Source organism: Parasteatoda tepidariorum, chromosome 2, assembly GCF_982258835.1.
Source record: "Parasteatoda tepidariorum strain Cologne lab strain chromosome 2, Ptep-v5.0, whole genome shotgun sequence".
NCBI classification, from domain to species: domain Eukaryota; kingdom Metazoa; phylum Arthropoda; class Arachnida; order Araneae; family Theridiidae; genus Parasteatoda; species Parasteatoda tepidariorum.
The window spans coordinates 9,506,291-9,527,630 of NC_141756.1; the positions used below are offsets into that span (position 1 = coordinate 9,506,291).

Below are 21,340 nucleotides of genomic sequence, written 5' to 3' on the forward strand. Positions count from 1 at the left end.
AGTGTTGCTCTGTTATTTATTTTAAACTAATTGGTATAGCTGAAAAGAAATTCTCTTAAATTTTTATGTAAATATTAGTAAGGCTAGCAATCTTTGAAAATGTTATAATATAACAGTAAAATCTTAAATTCTCAAAACTGGTAGAAGTCGGTCATCCCGTTTAACACATTTTCAATTATATAGTATTAAATGTCTAATGCACATATTTTAGCATTATAAAAATATATGACTTTAATGAATTAATTTTAAAGATTTTTTCACTTTTATCTTTTTTAAAAGTTCTGTCAAAGGAAGATTTTTTTTTTCTTACTAAAATCGACCTAAAAAATTCTATATGCATTAATTTAGTGAAACAGGCTTAATGTTGAAAGTTTTCTATAACAACCTATTCCTTCATTAAAAATTACCATTTGTTTATCATCCTCACCTTTTTTTTAATTAATTTAGAATTTGCCGGTAGAATAAAATAATCTCTACTAGTCTTTAAGGTTTTTTTTTAATTAATGTGAAATGCAAATTCTGTGAAGTATAAAATAAAATTATTTTATTATTGTTGTCATTTTAATATTCCAGTGCTCTACGGGAAAACTAGGAAACATCAATGTACATTTCGTAGCTACTCATCATTTTGGAGGACACATGTCACTAGTCACATGAGGACACACACTGGTGAAAAACCATTTCAATGTGACTTTTGTACTAAGTGTTTTACTTTTAAATCTTGTATGTTATGGCATATCAGATGTGTTCATATGAAAAATCCTCACACATAAGCTTTGTGTATTTTACGTGTTGTTCTAGCACTTTTCTAATTGTATGTGTTGCACCAGTTAATTTTACCACTGCTATGTAGTTGTTGAATCGGGAATATGTATATATCTATATATTAATTGACTTCAAGCTGGCGTCCTATCTATTCAGCATCAATTATTCAAAAATTAGCAGATTCTTTACAACCTATTTTGACAACCTTGTAACTCTAATACTCAGTTGATTATTTACATATTTTGATAGCTTAGCATGTCTGAACTTGGAGAAGATACTGTGAAATTTAATTGTACTTTTAACCAAAAAGAGTGTATTATGAAGTTAAAAAAGATAAATTGTTCCAATGGCACCACACAGGCTTGATTCTATCAATTTAAATTAAATGAAATTGTCATCGATATTTTATCAAATACTTATCTTATATCTTATTAAATACTCATATCATATAAACTTATTTTGTATTCACACTGTCTACATCTATAGTGACTGTCAGAAACCATATTTTTTCCCTTTTATCTCAGAACAGCATTTTGATTTCTTAAAATTAAAGCATGTGTTCAAAAGAACATAGCTTTGTTAAAAAAAAAAAAAAAAATAGATGCCACTGGCTCCGTTTATTTGGAATAACAGCCAATCATTTTAAAAATTAATAGTCATACCTCCTTTAATGATCCAAGGAGTTTTTTTATTTTATTTTTTATTTTAAGATTGATAATTCAATACACTGTCAATAACACTTTTATTTTGTTACTTATTTGAGTATATAGTTGTAACAGCAAGTTGTTTTGTTTAAATATTTTTTATTTATTTTAAAAACTGATTTCATGCTTAATGTATCATATTTTTATTTTAAGAATGTAGGCAATGTTTGAACTATGTAAATATTTACTCTAAAACTGCAATTTAATTTATATAACAGTAGAAAAAATAATGGAAACATCTTTCATGTTAAGAGAATCAAATTTCAAGTAAATTTAGTTTTTTTTTACCGTTTTAATGTTCTGCATTGCAAATGTGTTATATGTTTATTGGAAGTGTATATTTATGCAAAAAGTTTATTTCAGTTTCATCATGCACTTAGAATGTGTAAATAAATGCTAAAAAATTTAACTGTAAATCCTTGCATATTTTAGCATTGTAAGTTTTAATTTAAAATGTGCTTTGTTGATTGACACTGAATTTTTGTAAAAACTAGGTACTTTTTTTAAAAGTATCAAAATTAATGATTTTTTTAATTTAAATAATTATTTTATAATGATACTTTTTCTTTTGTGTTACAATTAATGTTTCTTACTTTCAAAGTAGCAAATTGTGTTTATTGACTCAACAGTTGTGTTTGAAATGATAATTGGGTGCCTCTGCGCAAAACAATCCGAGGCTTTTTTTACGTACAAGGTAATTTGTAGGTAGAAAATAGTGTAACGTTTTTCAAATGTGCACGACCACTTAGAGAATTAAAAAAATTGTGATATTCTGCTTGCTATATTTAGTGCATTTTCAACAATAACATAGTTCTGTTTTATATACAATAACATTTATGTCCAAAAGAGCCAAATTGTCAATCTTATTGAATTTAAGGTCAAGTTAATAAATGAAGTACTTTACAAAGCATAAATTTTTGGTTTTTGTATTATTTCTATTTCAAAAGTATTTTATTCAAAAGGTTTTTCACCTGCACAACAAACTTAGAAGTTAAAAAAAAATTATGATATCCTATGTGCTATATTTAGTGCATTTTCAACAATAACATATTTCTGTTTTATATAAAATAACATTAATGTAAAAATTAGTCAAATTGTCAATCTAATTGACTTTGAGGTTAAGATGAAGTATTAATAAATGTAATATTTTACAAAGCATGCTTTTTCGGTTTTTATATTTCTGTTTCAAAAGTATTTTACTTTATTGATTAATTTCTTTTTCAGAGCTTTCCAGCAAAGGCATCTTCCATCAGTGTATATATTGCTCATACTCATCTTCTTTAAAAGCAAATTTAAGCAGACACATCAGAACTCACACTGGGGAAAAACCCTTCAAATGTGCCACTTGTAATAAATGTTTTACTCGAAAAGCATCTGTGATAAGTCACATGCTAAGTCATAATAAAAATTTTAGTTTTGTTGAGAAAAGAAAAACAAATTTAAGTTGACTTAAAATTGTGCTGTGTTAAATAACATTTCCTGAACTGACAACCATGAAGGGGAAAATGGAAAACGTGGTTAATAAGAAACCTTATATGTATTTTATAATGAAATAAGTTAAACTTTAATTTTTATGATGTGTAATATGAATTTCACTTTGTTTATTTATTTGAAAATGCAGTATGTGAAGGCATAGTATGATTATCATATATTTTACAATAAAATTTGCTACATGCAAGAAAAAATTTGTAATGTTATGAATATTTGAATAGAGTTTACTCTTGATATCTCAAAGTTGAAGGTACGCTAAAAAAAATTTGAGATAGCGAGTTTTCGAGATAAACTTCTATTAAATGTGTATGTAATGATAGTTGACTATAAGTCTAAATACAACGATGATTATTTTGAATTAAATAGAAAAAAATTGGTTTACAATGAACTTATACTTTGATTTTTCCAAAAAAATTCATTTTCTGTTTTGCAAAAAAAACCAGACTTGGCAAGGTTTTGAGAAGAAACCCTTCGGCATAGGAATTCAAATTAACGCTAGGTGGATTTATATGGCCAGGGAGAAATTTTTTTTTTTGACAGAGCAAGGTTTGCGAGATATCGAGAGTATACTGTATAATGAGTAATCATTAATAAAGTTGAGCAAAATATTTATTGTTATCATTTATATCAAGCATTGTTTAAACTCTTATTTATATAATCATTAAATAATTTGCTTACAGACTTTCGAATTTCTGATAAATTTTTGGTATTCACAGGATTAAAATGAATTACTTGCATTTCAGGATTGTTGTTTCCTCTGCAATATTATACTATATGCAATACTCTTCTATAAAAGATGATTCTAAGAGTAAATGATTGTCCTTTTCCGTAACAAAGAAAAAGTGTTTATTGTGAGGTTATCAAGTTAATCGTCGTGTAATTTTAGTTAATGTTTCTCTGAGTGATAATTGAATTCATGAGATAATGAGTGAGTTTTCTGGTACATATTTTGCTAATAAATAATCCTTTAATTACTGAGTATGTATACTTCATAACAGAAAGAATTCAATGCTAATTAAGTTAATTTTAGATAAAAATTAAATTATTTTTTTTCTGAAATTAATGTTTTTACATGCAAAAGTCAAGCATGATTGTCTTACAACCAGATAACTTACATATGATTAATTGAGCATATGCTTTATAGTGAAATATATTTTGTGATTTTTATCTATTAGTTTTTCTCATTTTGTAGCGATGTTGAACGAACTAGATATATCTTAAAGTGGAATAAAAAATTTTTAAAAATCGAGCAAAATTAGAGGAACATTATTTATTTAAATTTTTTGACCTGATGAAATCTGGAAGTGCGCAAATTTTTTTTTATCTGGTTAAATTTAAGTATTGAAACTTGTATCTAAACAGCCTTGTTTTTTGTTACTTTATAGAAATAAAAATTGTTTAAATTTTGCATTTTAAAGCATTCTTTTAGTTTCTTAAATCAATATAAAGCATTTTTTTATACTGATGTATTTGTTTAAAAACTTTTTTAACTGTAGTTTACTTTTTAAAGAAAATTAAAATTTTAGTGTGAAATGAAAAATATATTGTAGAGAAATTTTTCCTATGGTGTGTTGCAAATGATAAATGTTTTTGACCTTTTTGAAAGTCTTAAGTTTATTTTTGTACAGACTTGTCAGTTGTTTTTAAATTGATCTATTGTATAAATCTTCATCTTTTGTTCTTGTTTAACTTTCATAAAAAAATCTAAATATTATTTCCCTATGGATGGTGTTTTCAATATAAATGATAACAACACTCTCGAGCTCTACCTGCTCTACTTCTGGTTAGAAAGTATACAGCTGCTTACTACAGCTTATTCTTATAATTTCTAAGCTCAAATCTGCTGTATATCATAAGATTCTAATGATATCAAGTAATTCTTGTGAGTTTGAAGTGAAATTTTTTTTAGTTATTTATAGATTTTTTGTTAAAAAAGGTGATGTGGTTTCTAGGTTTAGAAAATACTTGCTTTTTTGGTAGTCCTGATTTGACGTCTTTTTACTTATTTATTACAGTTTGCTCTTGTTGCAAGCTGTGCACCACCACACGAAAGTATTAGCATATTGGTCGAGCAGTGAAATTAAGTTTATTTTACAAATTATCATTTAGTTTTAAATTTCAAAGTTAGTATATTGTTGACAAAGTAAGAAGTGTTTTATGTAATAGCGATTCTGTTTTTCAAATAATGATTCTTACATTTTGAATTAACAAGCCTCCAATTGACGATTTTTTTAACACAAATAATAAATCCGGTAATAAATACATATATACAAGAAATACTACTCAAGAGAATCTGAAAACACAATGATCATGTGAGCCGAATGGCTTCAAAATACACCGGAAGCAGAAAGTTTACAGTGTAAGTTTACCCTAGTGTTGAAAACACCATTCATATTTGCAAAATTATATATTTTGTTTTAGAAAATTTTAAATAAGTAATAAAATACTACATCCATTCTACCTAATTTTAATCTTGTCATTTTGCATGGTGTTCCAAGAAAACTGGAAAATTTAATTTCTAAATAAAATCGTTCTTTTTTACTGAATAAAATTATTTTTTACTACATAATGTAGCCCTATTGCTACTATGTTGGTATCAGCACTTCTAACAGGGGAATTGCTTTGAGAAAAGTTTTAATCTTGGTAGATCTTAGTGTTCTATTTTGCTTATATTCTTCAAGTCTTACATGATTGTATAAATCCTTTGATTAAAAACAGAAAATATTTTTTTAAAGTATCTAACTGCATTGTCTAATGCAACAATTCTTGTATGTAATCAAAAGTAGAAATTGCATGACTAGCAATTAGATGAGAGAAAGTTTAACGATGTTTCTAAACAGTGACAGATTTACCAGATGTGTTGTTTCATACATAATGTCTATTTAAAGATTAAATAAAAATTTAATTTGTAAAGAAAAGAAAATTTGTACCTTTTTTAAGAGTTTAAATTTTATGTTCTGATTTGGAAACATTAATTAGTTGAAAACTAATTGTATTATTTTTTTCAAATGGGTCGGTAGTTTCACTAATTTAGTGCATTACAGGCATTTTAATAGAACGGAATACTTTGTCCACTTTATAATAAAACTGCCTTACCGGAACTGAGTTTGAGCTTTTTTAAATGCTAGTGCATTTATAAGGGCTTTTGTTTTACAAAATATCTTTTTAATGATAATTATGTTTTAAACATATTTTTTAATACATGATTTTATTTTTCAGCAGTTCTGAAGACGGGTAAAAAACATCAGTGCACTCTTTGTTCTTACTCAACTGCTTTAAGGGCTAATTTGGCCAGACATATGAGAACTCATACTGGAGAAAAACCTTTTCAATGTACCACATGTTACAAGAGTTTTAGTCAAAAGTCTTCTATGAGAAGTCATGTAATGCTGGTTCATTTGCAGAAACATCTTTAATAACCAGTAATAGTTAATCAAACTTACTTGTATTTGTTGACTTCAATTAATTTATATAAATACAAACTTAACTATTACTGGACATTCTGTGTTTATTAAAATTTATATTTCATTAAAAACTTTCTAACTTGTAATCAATATCAGTTACAGATGTTGTTTAACACACGGGCTGTTATAAGCGGAAGTTCTCATATTTTCCAGACATGCATAAGTGACTGGTAACGAGTTTTTTTCTCATTGTAATTATTTTTCTCTTTTGCACGTCCCGCTATATATAATTTTGCTTACAATGTACCATAGTTATTGAGGTTACTAGAAAAAGAATAAGCTTGCATAGTTGCCAACTCTATTGGGTTTTACAGTAGATTACTGGATTTTGCCAGTTTTACCTGGTCTGCTGGGTTTTGTACATTTTTGAGAATCACCTAAAATTGAGTAAATTTCCTAAGAAATCCCTTTTTAATGAAAGTTTCACAAATTTTTTGCTTGTTTGAATGTTTAAATAAGTATTACTAATACATAATGAATTGTAATCAGTTTAAAGCTTCTTTTTTTTTTGGTTCTAAAATTTTTAGTTCATTTTTATTCAGAACTTCCTTCTTTAATTATTTAAATCTTTAATGAATTAAATTAGAATGAATTCATCTGTCTTTAAAGAATTAAATGACTATTACTGTTCAAAATTATGAATAATGATAAATGGAAAATATTACTAACCACTTTTTATAATTTATTAGTGTAATAATGTTGTTGTATTTCAACGACTTCAAAAATCCCTAAAATTCCCTGTGTGTAGAATATTCGGTATATTATGCCACAATTATTATCAAATTTATATTTCGTAAAATCTACTGAAATTTTTTCTCATCCATGTTGGCAGCTAGATGCTTGTAAAAACTAGTTACCCAACATGACTTTTGAAAAACGCATATTAATGTCATCTAAAATTAAAAAAAAGTGATCATTATTTCAATGGAATAAGTCTACTGTTTATAATTTTTTTAAAGAAAAATATTTAACAATCAATTATTTGATAAATCTAAACAACTGCCACTTTTTAACATCATCACTAAGGCAGATTTCTGCAATGTACCGCTGCTCTGTGTTTATTGCTTGGTTCTGACTCTTTTTCTAAAGAAAATGCTAGTTTTCAATTTTTAAATCAAAATTTTTTTTTTTTTTTTAAATAAAGTATTTTTGTATTTACTAGTTTGGTGATGAAGCATGTAATAAGCGTTTTTTTGTACATTTGTCATTTTAATATTTCAGCACTGTTGAAGGAAACTAGGATACATCAATGCACTGTTTGCAACTACACTGCAATGGTCAAGTCAAATGTAACGCGTCACATGAGAACACACTGGTGAAAGACCTTTTTCGTGTGATGCTTGCAATAAGTGTTCCACTCAGAAATCGGTTATGTTGAGACACAAAATGCTTATTCACATGAAACACATATATTCATAATATTTATGTTAATCGCAAGCATTATTCACAAAATTGCTAGTGTTTTTATATTTTTTTCGAATGTCGTGCAAATAGACTTTTTTATTTAATAACAAATAGACTTATATAAATTTAGTTCTCCGTTTCAGAACATTGGATTTTAGTTACTTTTTTATTTTGTTAATATAGTTGAACTCAGATTTAACGTCACCTACCAATAATGTTTACCTGCTTATGATGCCTTTTCAGCTTGGTCCCCTTTTATTTCCCATATCAGTGATGTAAAAAAGAAAATCCCAGTATCTAGTACACACACTAATCAGACATATATTTTTCATCTTTTTATTGTTTTCTTTATAGACTCATTATTGCGCATTGTTCATACTTGTAAAAACTGTACATATGTAAATTGTATAAATAATAAGACTCTATATAAGGAATTTTTACGATACTTAATCGAATTGTCCAAGTTTTTTTTTTATTGCCATGTTTTGTAAGGGAAAAGTCATTGTGTCTCCCTTCTATACTATATTCTTGACTTTTGTACTGTAAAGTTAATTTGTTCCGATATTTGTACTTTGGTTTCCTCAAAAACTTTAAGGTATACCTTATCTCATAGTTTATGTTGAAAAAGCGACCTCATTGTTGCTAGTTGTGCATAGTTACTTTGTATGCACATTTGTATATTTGTATCTTGTTTCCCTTAGAGTTGATCAATAATTGTTATGAACTTTTTTTTGGTATAATTAAATAGATTGGGTATTTTAGAAAATTTCAACTGAAAAAAATAATTAACAAATAATAAAAGTAGACTTTTACTAATAAATAAATTTAATTGGTTTTGGTTTCAAAATGCCACAATGCAGAGGCCCAAACAGGTATTGCAGTTTTCAGCAATAGACTTTAAGTCAGCAATGGAACAGATTCCTTTTTGCTGATGAGAAGCTCTTTTTCCGTCCAACAAGCTGATAACTCCCAGAATGATACGTGCTCGCCTGTAGACAGACACTCCAAACACCTCTACAACTGTTGAGCTTAAAAATCCAAAGTCAGTCATGGTCTGGGAAAAGTTAATGGAAGTGGCAATACACCTGGTTTTTGTGGGTGAGGACATTAAAATAATTCAAAAAGTGTGCCAGTGGGATATTCTAAAAGCTGTTGTACTTCTGTGAACCAACAAGCACTTTGGCAATGTAAAGTGGACCTTGCAGCAAGTCTGTACCAGCTCACAAGAATGGTGCAAGGTGCATTTTTTAAACCCGATATCATCTGAAAGATGGCCACCTTACTCACCAGATTTCAATCCCGTGGATTATGGTGTATTTTGGTGTCTAGGGCTTGATCTAAACCTCAGAAAAGTTTGGACCCTCTAAAGCAATAGCTTTGACGGCAATGGGAGAACTAAAGGCTGAATACTTGCTGCCCGTTGCTGAAAATTTCATTTCTCCTCTGCATCACAGCAAACTACGACCATGTTGAAACTAATTAAATTCATTTATTAGTAAAAGTTATTCTTACTATTTGTTATATTTTGTTAATTTATTTATTTTCTATAAAACTATATTAAAAGTTCTTTGTCCAAGTTTTTTTCTGCATCTGTACTTAATATATATAAGGAATACTTTGTTAATGTTGAAATCAATGAAAAGATTGTGGTTAGTAATAATGAAATCTCATCATTTCTTTCAAATCTGTTTTAAACTGGAGGTCAACTGAGACCAAGAAACATTAATTAATGCAGCATTACTGTCATGATAATTTTAAATGAGGATTTCATTTATTCAAACTTTTTTTTAAATTTAAGTATGTGTATTGGTTAGTCACTGTAATGTTGAAATAGAAGTGTGGTGAGTAAGGTCCAATAAATGTTTATTATTTTTTCTAGTTGCAATTGTTTTATTAACCTTGTTTATTGTTTCTGAATGTTTGTTTAGAAATTTTTTTTTAATATAGTGTAAAAACAATTTTTTGTAAAATTGAAATTGTTGCTTTTTAAAGTCTGAAAGGTTTAACCATGTGTAGAGCAATGGAGTTTTCATTTTAAATTCTGCAGCTCTCTCCCTTTAAAATTTTTTTTATTTTTTTGAAAAGGAAGAAAAATGAAGACTATCCAATTTTTTGCTGAAAAAAAGTAGAATCTCACAGTTGTAGTTCAAAATTTGAAGTTTTTACTTTTGAGGGAAAATTAAGCTGTGAAATTGTATAATATCATGTCAAAAGTCTTTTTCCTAAGTTTTTTTAGAGACTAAAATCTCTTAAACAGTAAAATGTTATATAGTTTTTAATAAATCTTTAATCTGCATCTTTGATTTAAAAGTTTTTTACATTACTCATCATAACACCTTTCATTCCCTATTTTCAAATGAAATTTTGAAATCAAAATTTTCATGCAAGGTATAATTTAATATAACATACGAAAAATTATTGTCTTTTAATGAGTCCAGTAATTCAGTTTTTAAATATAGAAACTCAAATTTACATCCAAACACGAATTTAAAAAAAAGTTAACCGTAGTATAATTCAATAATTAACCGTCTGAAGATCGAGTTCCTGCACAGAATTATACTAAACGTTATGCTTCACTCCACTTTCTGATTAAATAACAAATTTGGTTTTTGGTGATAAAAAGCCCGCAGCTTTAGGCACCTAAAATTATTCTTTCTAATTATTCTCAATTATTCAGTATAATTCTTAAGAATATTAAAGTTCAAAAAATTTCTCTTTATATGAATGCAAATATTAGTATATATTAGCAGTGGACAAACAGCAGTAGTGTTATAATGGCTTTGAAATAACTGTGTTTTAACTTAATAAAAAAAGATTTAATGTTATTTAAAAAATATTATGATGGCTCAAAATATTTGTTAAAAAAAATATCTTATAAATTAATTTTGCCTCATGTGTGTGCACTGTTCAATAAATTTGCACTATTTCAATAAAATTTTATTAACTTTTAGCTTTGAACAGGCTTTAATGATTGATACATGATTTTCTAAAAATTTAATTGTCTAATATTTTACCTATCTAAACCTTCATATAGTTTAGTACTTTGTGGTAACTTTAGTTTCATTTTTTGCAGCATTTTCCAAAAAAGGATTCAAGATATTTCAATGCTCTTATTGCAACTATAGTACTGTTTTAAAGAAAGATTTAACCAGGCATATCAGAGTTCATACTGGAGAAAAACCCTTCCAATGTACCACTTGCTACAAGTGCTTTACTCAAAAGTCACACTTGAAAAGTCACATGGTTACTCACTTAAGGAATCTTTTTATGTGACTCGTTTCAATTCAAATATTTTCTTCAATACTGTAAATAGTTATTATTTTTTTTTTCTTATGTGTGCAAGTATTGGTAAAAGAGACATTTTAAAAAACTCGAAACTTAGTGAAAACTATTTCTATCTGTTGGATATATACTATTTTGTACACAAAATTTATAACTATGTACCATACTTTTCCTTACTCGCTGCCCTTGCTGTACAACATATTTTGAAATGACCATCCTAAATGTGTGTTTTTTAAATTTTTATTAAGAAATATGGGAAAAAAACTATACACTTTACAAGTTGCAAATTAATGTTAATATTTATGAGAAAAAAATGAAATCTCAAATGTTACCATGACCTGAAAAATTTCTGTTTCATGAGATAAAATTAAAACATTAAAACCTGTTTGATGGCCTTAAGCAATCTTGAAGATGTTTTCAATAGTCACTTCTCATGTTTTCTCGAGCAATCGTATCGGTTTGGATGTTTTTAATCTTGTTTTCCTCATTAATACTTCATCAGATTAATACAAGTTCATATTTTTAAACATTTACTATGCATATATTTTTAAATTAATTTTTAATAAAGATTTTAATTTATGTAAAGGGTGGTGATTTAAAAACCCCTGTATATCTGTTTTAATGTAATTTTGGGTGCTAGAATTATCTATTTTCCAAGTACTAGATGCTCTATATGTGTTGCTGTTTTTTTTTTTTCATTGATATTGCACTTTTTCCTATTTACCTATTACTATTATATAAAAATTTACCCATTTTTCAAGTGTATTGAAAAAAATTTAATTGACAATAAAACATTGCAATTTTAAATTGACATGGCAATTAAAAACATTGCAATTATCAAAACTATATAATTGTCCATGGAACAGTGCATTAAAGACAAAAGTAAATTATGTTTCTACTTATGTTTTATTACTTTTTATTATTGAATAACAAATTATATATTTTACTATACTGCTCATGGAAATAATTTATTTTCTCTCTTAATAAATTTGTGTTAATCTCAATTGTAATGTTTGTTCCATAACACACAAAAATTTTTTAATTTTTAATGCTGCTTTCATTTTATGTTTACAGTCAAACCTGCCTTATGTCACAATTATGTTTAGGTACACAATAATTTTTTGAACTTATTGCAAGGTAAACACTTTTTTTAAATTACGTGATTTTTGCACTTGCACCAAGTCCATAATTCACTTTATCTGCTCCAACCTGTTTTAAAACATGCATTTTTCAAAAAGAAAAAAAAAACATGAGATTTTTACTAATAAATAATTAGTGTGTGACAGATATAGAGAAAGTGTGTATTTAGTCCAGGTTTGTATTATTGCTATAAACTCTTTCTGCCATGCTGAAAAACTTTATAACAATTCTCAGGTCAGTAAACCTTTGTTTTTCTAATGGTTCCAAAAGCTTTAACTAGTTACTCTAAAATGCTATTAAAATGCAAACTTTCTGTTTAATTGCCTAAAAATGAATGGGAATTGTTCATTCACCTTATTGCATCGCTAAACGTGTTTACTCGGGTCACATGGAACATGTTGCCGTTACCAAAACAATTTTCATTCCACGCTTCTTTTTTTTTATTTTTAAATTTAGTAAATTACTTGGTTGTGCCTCAGACAAGATTTAAGGGCTTTTATGCATCTTTTCAACTTGGGCTGTTACTTTGCCTGATTGTTATCTCCAAAAGCAAAATCTAAAAAATGTCTACAATTTTCATCATGAGCTAGCTTTTTTTTAGAAATATTTTTAAAAAATGTTAAAATTTCAAAATCAAAATTTTAATAAATTATCATTTATTAAAATTTCCAATTGGAAACAGGGGCGTGCTTTGTTTTATTACCCCCTCCCCCCCAGGCTTTCTGAAGTTATAGGTCCTTATGCCGATGGTGTCCTTTATGTTAAATCCCAAATGATTTTCACTGTACTACTAATTTTCGATAGCAACATAATGCAGTTGTGTTGTCTGTAACACTTGTCAATTCATTTTTTTCCATTTGAATCAAACAATGCAGAGTTATTAACTGTACATTATTTAAATTTATTGTTAATTTTGTTTAGCAGCATGAAATGCAAGAACCATAATCTGTTTTTAATGTCTGTTTTAATTTTTCAGCAGCTTTAAAGAAAGGCAAGGTACATCAGTGCACATATTGCTCCTATTCAACTATTTTAAAAACTGATTTGACCAGACACATCAGAACTCATACTGGAGAAAAACCTTTCCAATGTACCACGTGTTACAAGAGTTTTGCTCAGAAGTCTTCTCTTAAGAGTCATATTGTTGTCCATTTTAAAAACCAGGGTCTGTGAGCCAATTGCATCAGGAAAATGTTTGGTCGGTCTATGATTAATTTATTATTTGTTACTTAAAATCTTCTAATTTTCACACAAGGGGTAACTTCTGAAAATGTTCCTCCTGTACATGCTGATATAGAACCGAATAGGTGAAACTTGTTTGTTTTGCTGTGAAGCATGCAAGTTTGAAGAACTTTTAATGCAGATTTATGTAGACAAAATGACATGTAGATTACTAAATGTATGGACAATGGATGCTATTAAACTTCATATGAAGAGATCTGAACAAGCAGAACGAGACATTTTCCTAATTTAAAAAAATACATTTACTGCTTGAAAATGGATTGCGAGAGGTATCTTACCAGCTTGTTCCTGTTAGCTCCATGTATTCTCAACTATAGCAAAGATGGCAGAACATTCAGTTTTTATTATTATTGATTGGTAGGAGACTTTTTATCGGAATTGTATAGATCATGCTATTTTTTTTCTCCAGCTAAGATTGCTTATTGCAAGTTACAATTATCGTATTGAAGGCGATTTTCAGCATGCGTGTGAGTTTTTTCTTTCTAAAGTTGTTCATTTATCTAGTTCTCTATTAAGCCTATTCTAGATAATGGATATGGAAAGTATGTAAATATTAAGTCATGTCTTCAAAATTTTAAGTGGATTCATCTGTTTTGTTAACCATTAAAGAAACTTGAGTGTTGAGGATATCTTACATGATTCATTGTTCATTATTATGTGCATTATCTAAGTTATTTATTAATTTTTGTCGCATTTTTCAATGAGATCAGTATTGAACATATTGTCTCAATATTAACAACAAATTTAAGCTTTTTTTTCAGTCTTTTAGATGAAACTATATGATTTTGTATAAATAAAAGGTGTCTGATTCATGTATCAAAACTAGAATAATCCAACATGTGTCATTATTTTTTTGTTTGGAAAAGTTTCTAGGGAATTTTTATTTATCTCTCTTCATTAATGCATCTTAAGCCTTAGTTTGCAAACAAGGTTTTTGTTATCAAAATGTTCATAAGTTGGTGACTTTCCCACTGTAAATGGAGGCACCTTTCTTTTGTTTATAAGTCGCTATTGTGTTCTGCTAAAATATATAAAGTCACTAAGCTTTTAAAGTGGATTTTAGTAAAATGGTATGTGATAAACAAGAAATAATTACAGAGATTGCTATCGACAGCCAAATGTATACAATAAACATTTATTTTCATCTGAAGGACATTTTTCATACTGTACTGTATTATTAGGTGAACTACATTTTGCACCAGCTTAGCTCTGTTTAGCCCACTAACGGTTCGGCATGTAAAAAGTCTTAATTTAACCTGCAGTCTCCTCCACATGCAAAACCGGTTTTTCCATGTTATGAAGTAGGGAATCATTGTATTGGAGAAAAACATTCTCCCAATTTTGCCCATATGCTAAACCTCCAGTGGATTGATAAAGTGACAAATGTAAATCCATTCTTTATGGACATTGACTATTATAGTATGTTGCTCACATTTATTGTAATATTATTTCATTTTGATTCATTATTCATTTTGATTAAAATAAAAAATAATTAATATGTTAGATTATCTTTAAGACAAATTAATTCATTTTAGTTAAAAATATCATTTTAAAATTTGTTTTTGAAATATTACGAATGATAGGAATTTCATTGTTTCTTAACTTTGGGAGTGGCGTAATAATATTATCCTTTTGACTTAAAGTTGAACTTGTCAGGGTCATAAAATGAAACAGATTTGTAACTCATCATCATTGGATGTTATGAATATGATGTAATATTTTAAAATTGCAGTGAAAGTTAGCTGAATTATGTAATTATTACAAAAGCTCACAACTGTAAATTTTTACTGATAATTTTTAAAATTCAGTATTATGTTTTATATTAAAAACTAGTTTCTTGCTGCAAAATTATGTAATCTAGCTTCTTCCATAATGCTACACAAAGTGTAGTATATTTATTTAACTTATTATGTTTGATGTTATTTATTTTTCTGTGAATGATATGCAGATTGACTCTACTTTCAAGTGCTTACAAAATAGTGTGTGCTTCGATATAATTACTTTTTGATATAATTATTAACTTTAAAATAAAATGTCTGAAAATCCTAATCCATTGTAGTTATTGCATGGAATAAATGCATTCTGTAATAACATTTCACTCAGGGAAGACATTTACGCGCTATAGCGCGTAAAATACGCAAAAATTTGAAATCGGACGCAAAAAAATGATCGCTACGCGTCCCGCGGGACGCGTAAATTTTTGAAGAAAGTTTATAAATTTCCCGACTTTTTAATCTTTGATATCGAAACATTTTAATAAAATCGAAAAATTGGGACGCAAAAAATAAATCGGTATGCATCCTCGGTATAAAAAAAAAAAAAAAAAAAAACCCTGTCTCCAGAGTTAGACCAACACATGTTAGACACACAGGTGGGAAACCAGTTCTATGACTCAAAATGTTGACCATTATAGCACTTAGAGGAGATATTAGGGTAGAAAGAGCTAGTCTATTGTTTGGGCTCTGAAAACTTGTTCCAAGATGGGGGTTTCCATTTTGGCGAAAAATTCATAGCTGGCGGTCGCATCGTACAGGAATATTTTCAAGAGTACTAAAGATTTTTTCTCTCTTTTATTTTATTTTGAATGCTTTCCCAATTTTATTCGTGATTGTAAAAGATAAGCTTTCAAATAAAAATACATTATAGTATGTGTGCTACATTTAGTTATTTACTTTTAATTTCTTAATCTTAAAAAGCTAATAACATATTATTTAAGTATGACTTTGCCAGACAATGAAATAAAAATAATGATTTAAACGATAGTTAAAAAAGGCACTAGCATAAATATTAAAACCCGGAACAAGGCAAAATAAACGGAATTCAAAAAAAAAAAAAAAAAACCTAATGATAAAATTTATGAATAGAAAGAATTAATTTATTGAGTGCGAAATTTATCGCGAAAAGAAAAAAAATCAAACATAGTGGAATCAGAAAAACAAAACTGTAATCTGCTTCATAAAATAATCCTATGTTTAAATTAATAAACAATTCTCCTCTTATTTTATTTTTTTTTTTTGTTGATAAAAACAACATTTTTAATTACTGCAGATGTGATTCCACACCAAGAAAAACCGCAACCAATTGATACCGCACTTCCAAAGAATGAGAATTTATTCAAAAGAAAAAGATTTTATTTTTATTAGTTGATGTCAAATAAATATATTTTTCTCTTTTCTTTTTCTGTTCACTGATATGCATGCAATGCATTTTCCCCACCCCCCTCGTAAATCAAGCAGAAAACGAAATCAGCATGCCACACCCTTGAGTTTGATTGACGGCCTAAAGGAAAAAATAAAACATTCCTCTCTTCCCTGCCTTCAAGGTCACAGAGGAAATGACGTTTCTCTGGGTAAACGGGGAAAAAAATTTTTCCCCTTCCTTACATTTTCCTCTACTCAACTTCAAGGATGAGTCCAAATTCCGCTTTTTTCGTTCTAGTTTAAAATGGTGGGAAAATCGAGCAAAATTTTTCCCGGTTTTCTGGATACCGGAAAAATGGTTCTCTACTGTATTTGTTTAAAAAATTATGTAAAGGACCCATTTTTTTTCAAAAGGACCCAGTTTTTTAAAAGTCATGGGTCCCAGGGACCCGGGATTTTGAAAGCCTAGTGTCTTCCCTGTTCACTAATAAGTTTTTATTTTAGCCTTAAAAATATCTTTTTATTTGAAATGCTTCTTATTGAAACAAATAACTAAAATCTGTAAAGGTGTAAAAGATTTTAAAAAAATATTAATTTAAAAACATTATATTACACTTCCTTATTACTACATATAAATTTTATTGTTGATAATTTATAAATAGTATTTTTTTTCTTGTGATTAAACTGAAATTAAATCTTATAAAAATGGCTATAATATGTAGAAAATTATTTCATTCTACTTATACTTTTATTACATTAAATAATGAACTGAAATTTTACTTAAAATTTTTTTACTTTTAAAAAAAGGAAAACATTTTTTAATTAAAATAACTTACTTAGACATAGTAGATTACATGACATATATTTTTGTTACTCATTGTCTTTTATTATTTCAGCCTTTTCCCAGACAGCATTTTTTCCAAAAATATTTAAGTGTAATACATGCAGCTACACATCAATTTACAGAACATTTTTGACCAGGCATATCAGAGTTCACACTGGTGAAAAGCCTTTTCAATGTTCTTACTGTAGTAGAAGTTTTGCCCAAACATCTGCCTTATACAGACATAAAAGGGTTCTTCATCACAAAAAGAAGTCTGTCTAACCTCAAAAGAATTGCAAGTGTTATTCATTTTATATTATATATTTTTTACTTTATAGTTATTGTTTTCAAAAATCGATCATCTGAAGACAATCCATTGAAGTTGCCAACATTGTGCTAAAAATATTGTCGAAAATTTATCTGTGTGCACATTTTATTGCTTAAAGCAGGGAGGGATTATATTTGATTGTACCCTGGAATTCCAGATTTTTCTTATCATTCTTCGGGGTCTAATAACGAGAAACAGGGCTTGTGATTGTTCCGTGAATATCGCAGAATTCCGTGTGTCTTCTTTTCAAAGTAAGGAAGGAAGCTCATCTGATTTTATTATTTTTATTTTAAATTATATTTTTATGCATTATCTTTGCTATATTCACTTGTATAATTTAATTTTTTATCAAATTGTTGATTTTTTTAGTAGCTTAGTATACTAAACTTGGTATCCAGAAGGCAACGGAACTCCTGGATCAAGTATTAGGAGAAATTTGCCTTGTTGAAAGACTTTTTGATAAACCTAACTTTCATTTTACGTTACATGGGGAGGAAAACCTCCCACAGTTAGCCTGACAGCAAGGGGAATATTTATGATTTTTAAATATCGCAACTATTTTTGTTATACTTATTTCATAGTGCTTGGTCCCATTTTTGAAGGGAGAAGTTGAGCTTGAGCCTATTTAGCCTATAATAAGAGATCCACCAATGGTTTATATTTAAGGAATAGAATGCAATTTTATTTGTAAGTTCATTAAAATGTTTTTTATCTGTGTTAATGCTACTTTCTTAAGAACCAATGCATTTATTAATTCTTAAATAATGCAATTTGTATAATTTTCATGCACAGTTTATGTTCATGAAAATTACAATTTGGATTACAGTTGCAATTTTATTCTTAGATTACAATTTGGACAAATATTCAATCATAATTATCAAATTCCTGTTTATCTTTGAACATCTTATTTTTTATTTAAAAATTTCCTTCACATTGTACTATATTGCATGTGTTAATACTATGCATGGTTCTGTGCTCCATCAGTCTGGTATCATTCAAAATTAAACTCAGAACACCTTAAAAAAATTATCCGTGGTTCCTGAGCCAGCAATGGATGTAAAGGATCGTATGCTGATTTTTTTTTTATTTGCAGTATCATGTTTTTGTCTGTGTTGTAAATATTACTCAACAGTTGTATGGTACTTTTTTTATATTAATTTACCTTATTACATTTCGTTTTACAAAAAATTTAATAGAGACTTGTAAACGCGTCTGTGAAAATATATACCGACTTGTTCAGGGACAAGTTGCTAAGTTTTCTTAGTTTCAACTCCTGTTACGTAAATAATATCTTCAGAGTTGATGTATTCTTTTATTTTTTACAGGGTTTATAACTAAGGAAAGAATATTTCTATGCCAGTTGTGCAGTTATACCAGTATACGGAAAGGTCACGTGAATAGACATATGCAATCCAAGCACTTTCAAGAAAAACCTCATAATTGTACGAAGTGTGGGAAGACTTTTTCACGTTCAGATGAACTGAAACGTCATCGTTTTAGATGTTTACAAAACTGGAATTAGTATATTTTCTTAAACTTATAAAATTACTTATGCCTATACGTATTGTATTTACGAAATTCGATTCGAAATGTTGAGTTGACATATATTTTATTCATTCATTTTGATTATAATTTTTGAAATTTATTCGTAGAGTTGATTGTGTGATTAAAATATTTACCTGCTTTTGCATTCTCTATATTCACTGGATATGATCTATATTTTAATTAAGAGCTATTAAATATTTTTTGAATTATTAAATTATTTTGCTTATTTTTAATCAAATATTGGTTTTTTTAGCTATACAGTGGAAAGTCGCGTATCCGGAATCGGCGGGACTTCCGGAAGTCCGTATATTTGATTTTTCCGTATAATTGACCTCCAAGGTAAACAAAGCTTAAAATGATCTGAATCTAAGAAGCAGAAAATAAACATTATTTTTCGGCAATAATGTTTTAGTATTAGAATGATATCTAATCTATCATAAACAAAATATTAGAAAAAAAATAATTATTGCTATTCTAAAAATAAATATAGAAAACGAAAAAAATTCACAGTTATGAAAATATTAATTGCTCTCTCCGCCATTTTGGACTAGAACGATTCAAGCAAGAAGGGGAAATTCCCGTCATTCAGTAAGGTGGGTAGGTGGAGAAGAAAAATTCATTTTCTCCTTACTTGTCATTCAAGTTGAGGACGGGGTAGGGACAAATTCTTATTTTCTCTCCCATCATTGGCTATCAATCAAGCATAAAGGCGTGGCATGCTGATTGGGTTCTCTTTATTTTTTCTTGTGTGACTAAAGGGGATTCCCCCTCCACTTTAACATTTGCTGTGTTTATCCTATTTCACAGTATTTCTTCTTCCCCTGACACTCAAATGAAAAGGTTCCAGGAAATGCCTCTTTTACTAACCAGCTGCATAGGAAAGAAGGGGGAGGGAGGTGACTCAGTTGTGCTCTTTTGAAAACAAATCTCCCCCACCCTTTCCTGGGTTCCAGAGGTCATGGGTCATGGTCTTAGTAGATCTTCTGTTCTCTTTTCTGTTGATTTATGGGTTCAATGCATAGATCTCTAGAAGCTGAGAAGGGGAAAAACCTGTCAAAAGACTTCGTTTTTTTTTTTTTTTTTTTTTTTAAAGGAGAGGGGAAGATGAAGAAATTTTTGTTTATTTTGATTGTTAAAAAGTGTCCGGGAAATCGACCCTTCCGTAAAAGGGACGTCCGGATATGGGACGTTACACTGTATATTTTATGTGTCTAAACCTTAGTGAACACTTTTTGTGAATTACATATCATGGAGATTTCAGATGTATGCGCAAAATATTCTATAATTACCGTCCTTAGTATATACATTTAAAATCTCTGTCAAAATAGATGTACGACCATCTGGTGTTGCAAATTATGAAGTGTGGAAAAAAACTTAAACTTTTAACAATTTAATATGTCAATTAACAAAGGGAAAATTAAGCTTTCAAAATCTATTACATCTTAGCTAAAGCAATCTTAATAATAATTCATCAGGTTTTAAACCTCGCTTAAATATTAATATTTAAGCATATACAATTTTATACATAGAGCTGTATTACAAATAGAGCAAGTTCATTGTTACATTTCCCCTTATCTCTTAGTCCCCAACATCATAGTCTCGTCTGGCATATGCTCCCTCTGTTTGTGCGGAGAGAAAATTGTGTCGTGTGACGATTGAGTTGAGTTAACTTTTCCGGTAGATTTGAGTTTTGTATTTTTACAGGCAATAGAGGAAAGCTAAAAGCTTCTGGAGCATTAAGATTAATTTATTTATTTTATTTTACTAACTCTTCTAAAAGCTAAACATTATTTGTGATATTTTGCTTACTAAATGTAAATATACGTGGATAGCTTTGTTCAAATCAGTGAAGATTAATAATGAAATTAAAAATAAAAAAACCTTTTCTCGTGAAAGTAAATTTTAGAAGGAGATAGTGTTAACATAAGCTATTTCTATGGTAATAAAATCGTTTTTATTAGTATGATCTTATTTCTTAAAGCATTTGAGAAAGTTGAACGCCTCATTCTTTT

General features: G+C 28.3%; 1 protein-coding gene across 1 annotated transcript in view; it reads left to right on the forward strand.

Moving 5' to 3' along the window:
• The window catches only part of LOC107456368 (zinc finger X-chromosomal protein), a 35,467-nt gene extending 15,925 nt beyond the window's left edge, over positions 1-19,542 (forward strand). The window contains exons 2-4 of the mRNA XM_087156853.1: positions 2,694-14,911; positions 17,529-17,750; positions 19,109-19,542. Of these exons, the coding sequence (XP_087012979.1) occupies positions 14,842-14,911; positions 17,529-17,737 (279 nt within the window). The 5' untranslated portion in view covers positions 2,694-14,841 and the 3' untranslated portion in view covers positions 17,738-17,750; positions 19,109-19,542. The remainder of the gene's footprint in view (positions 1-2,693; positions 14,912-17,528; positions 17,751-19,108) is intronic.
• The last annotated feature ends 1,798 nt before the right edge of the window (positions 19,543-21,340 follow it).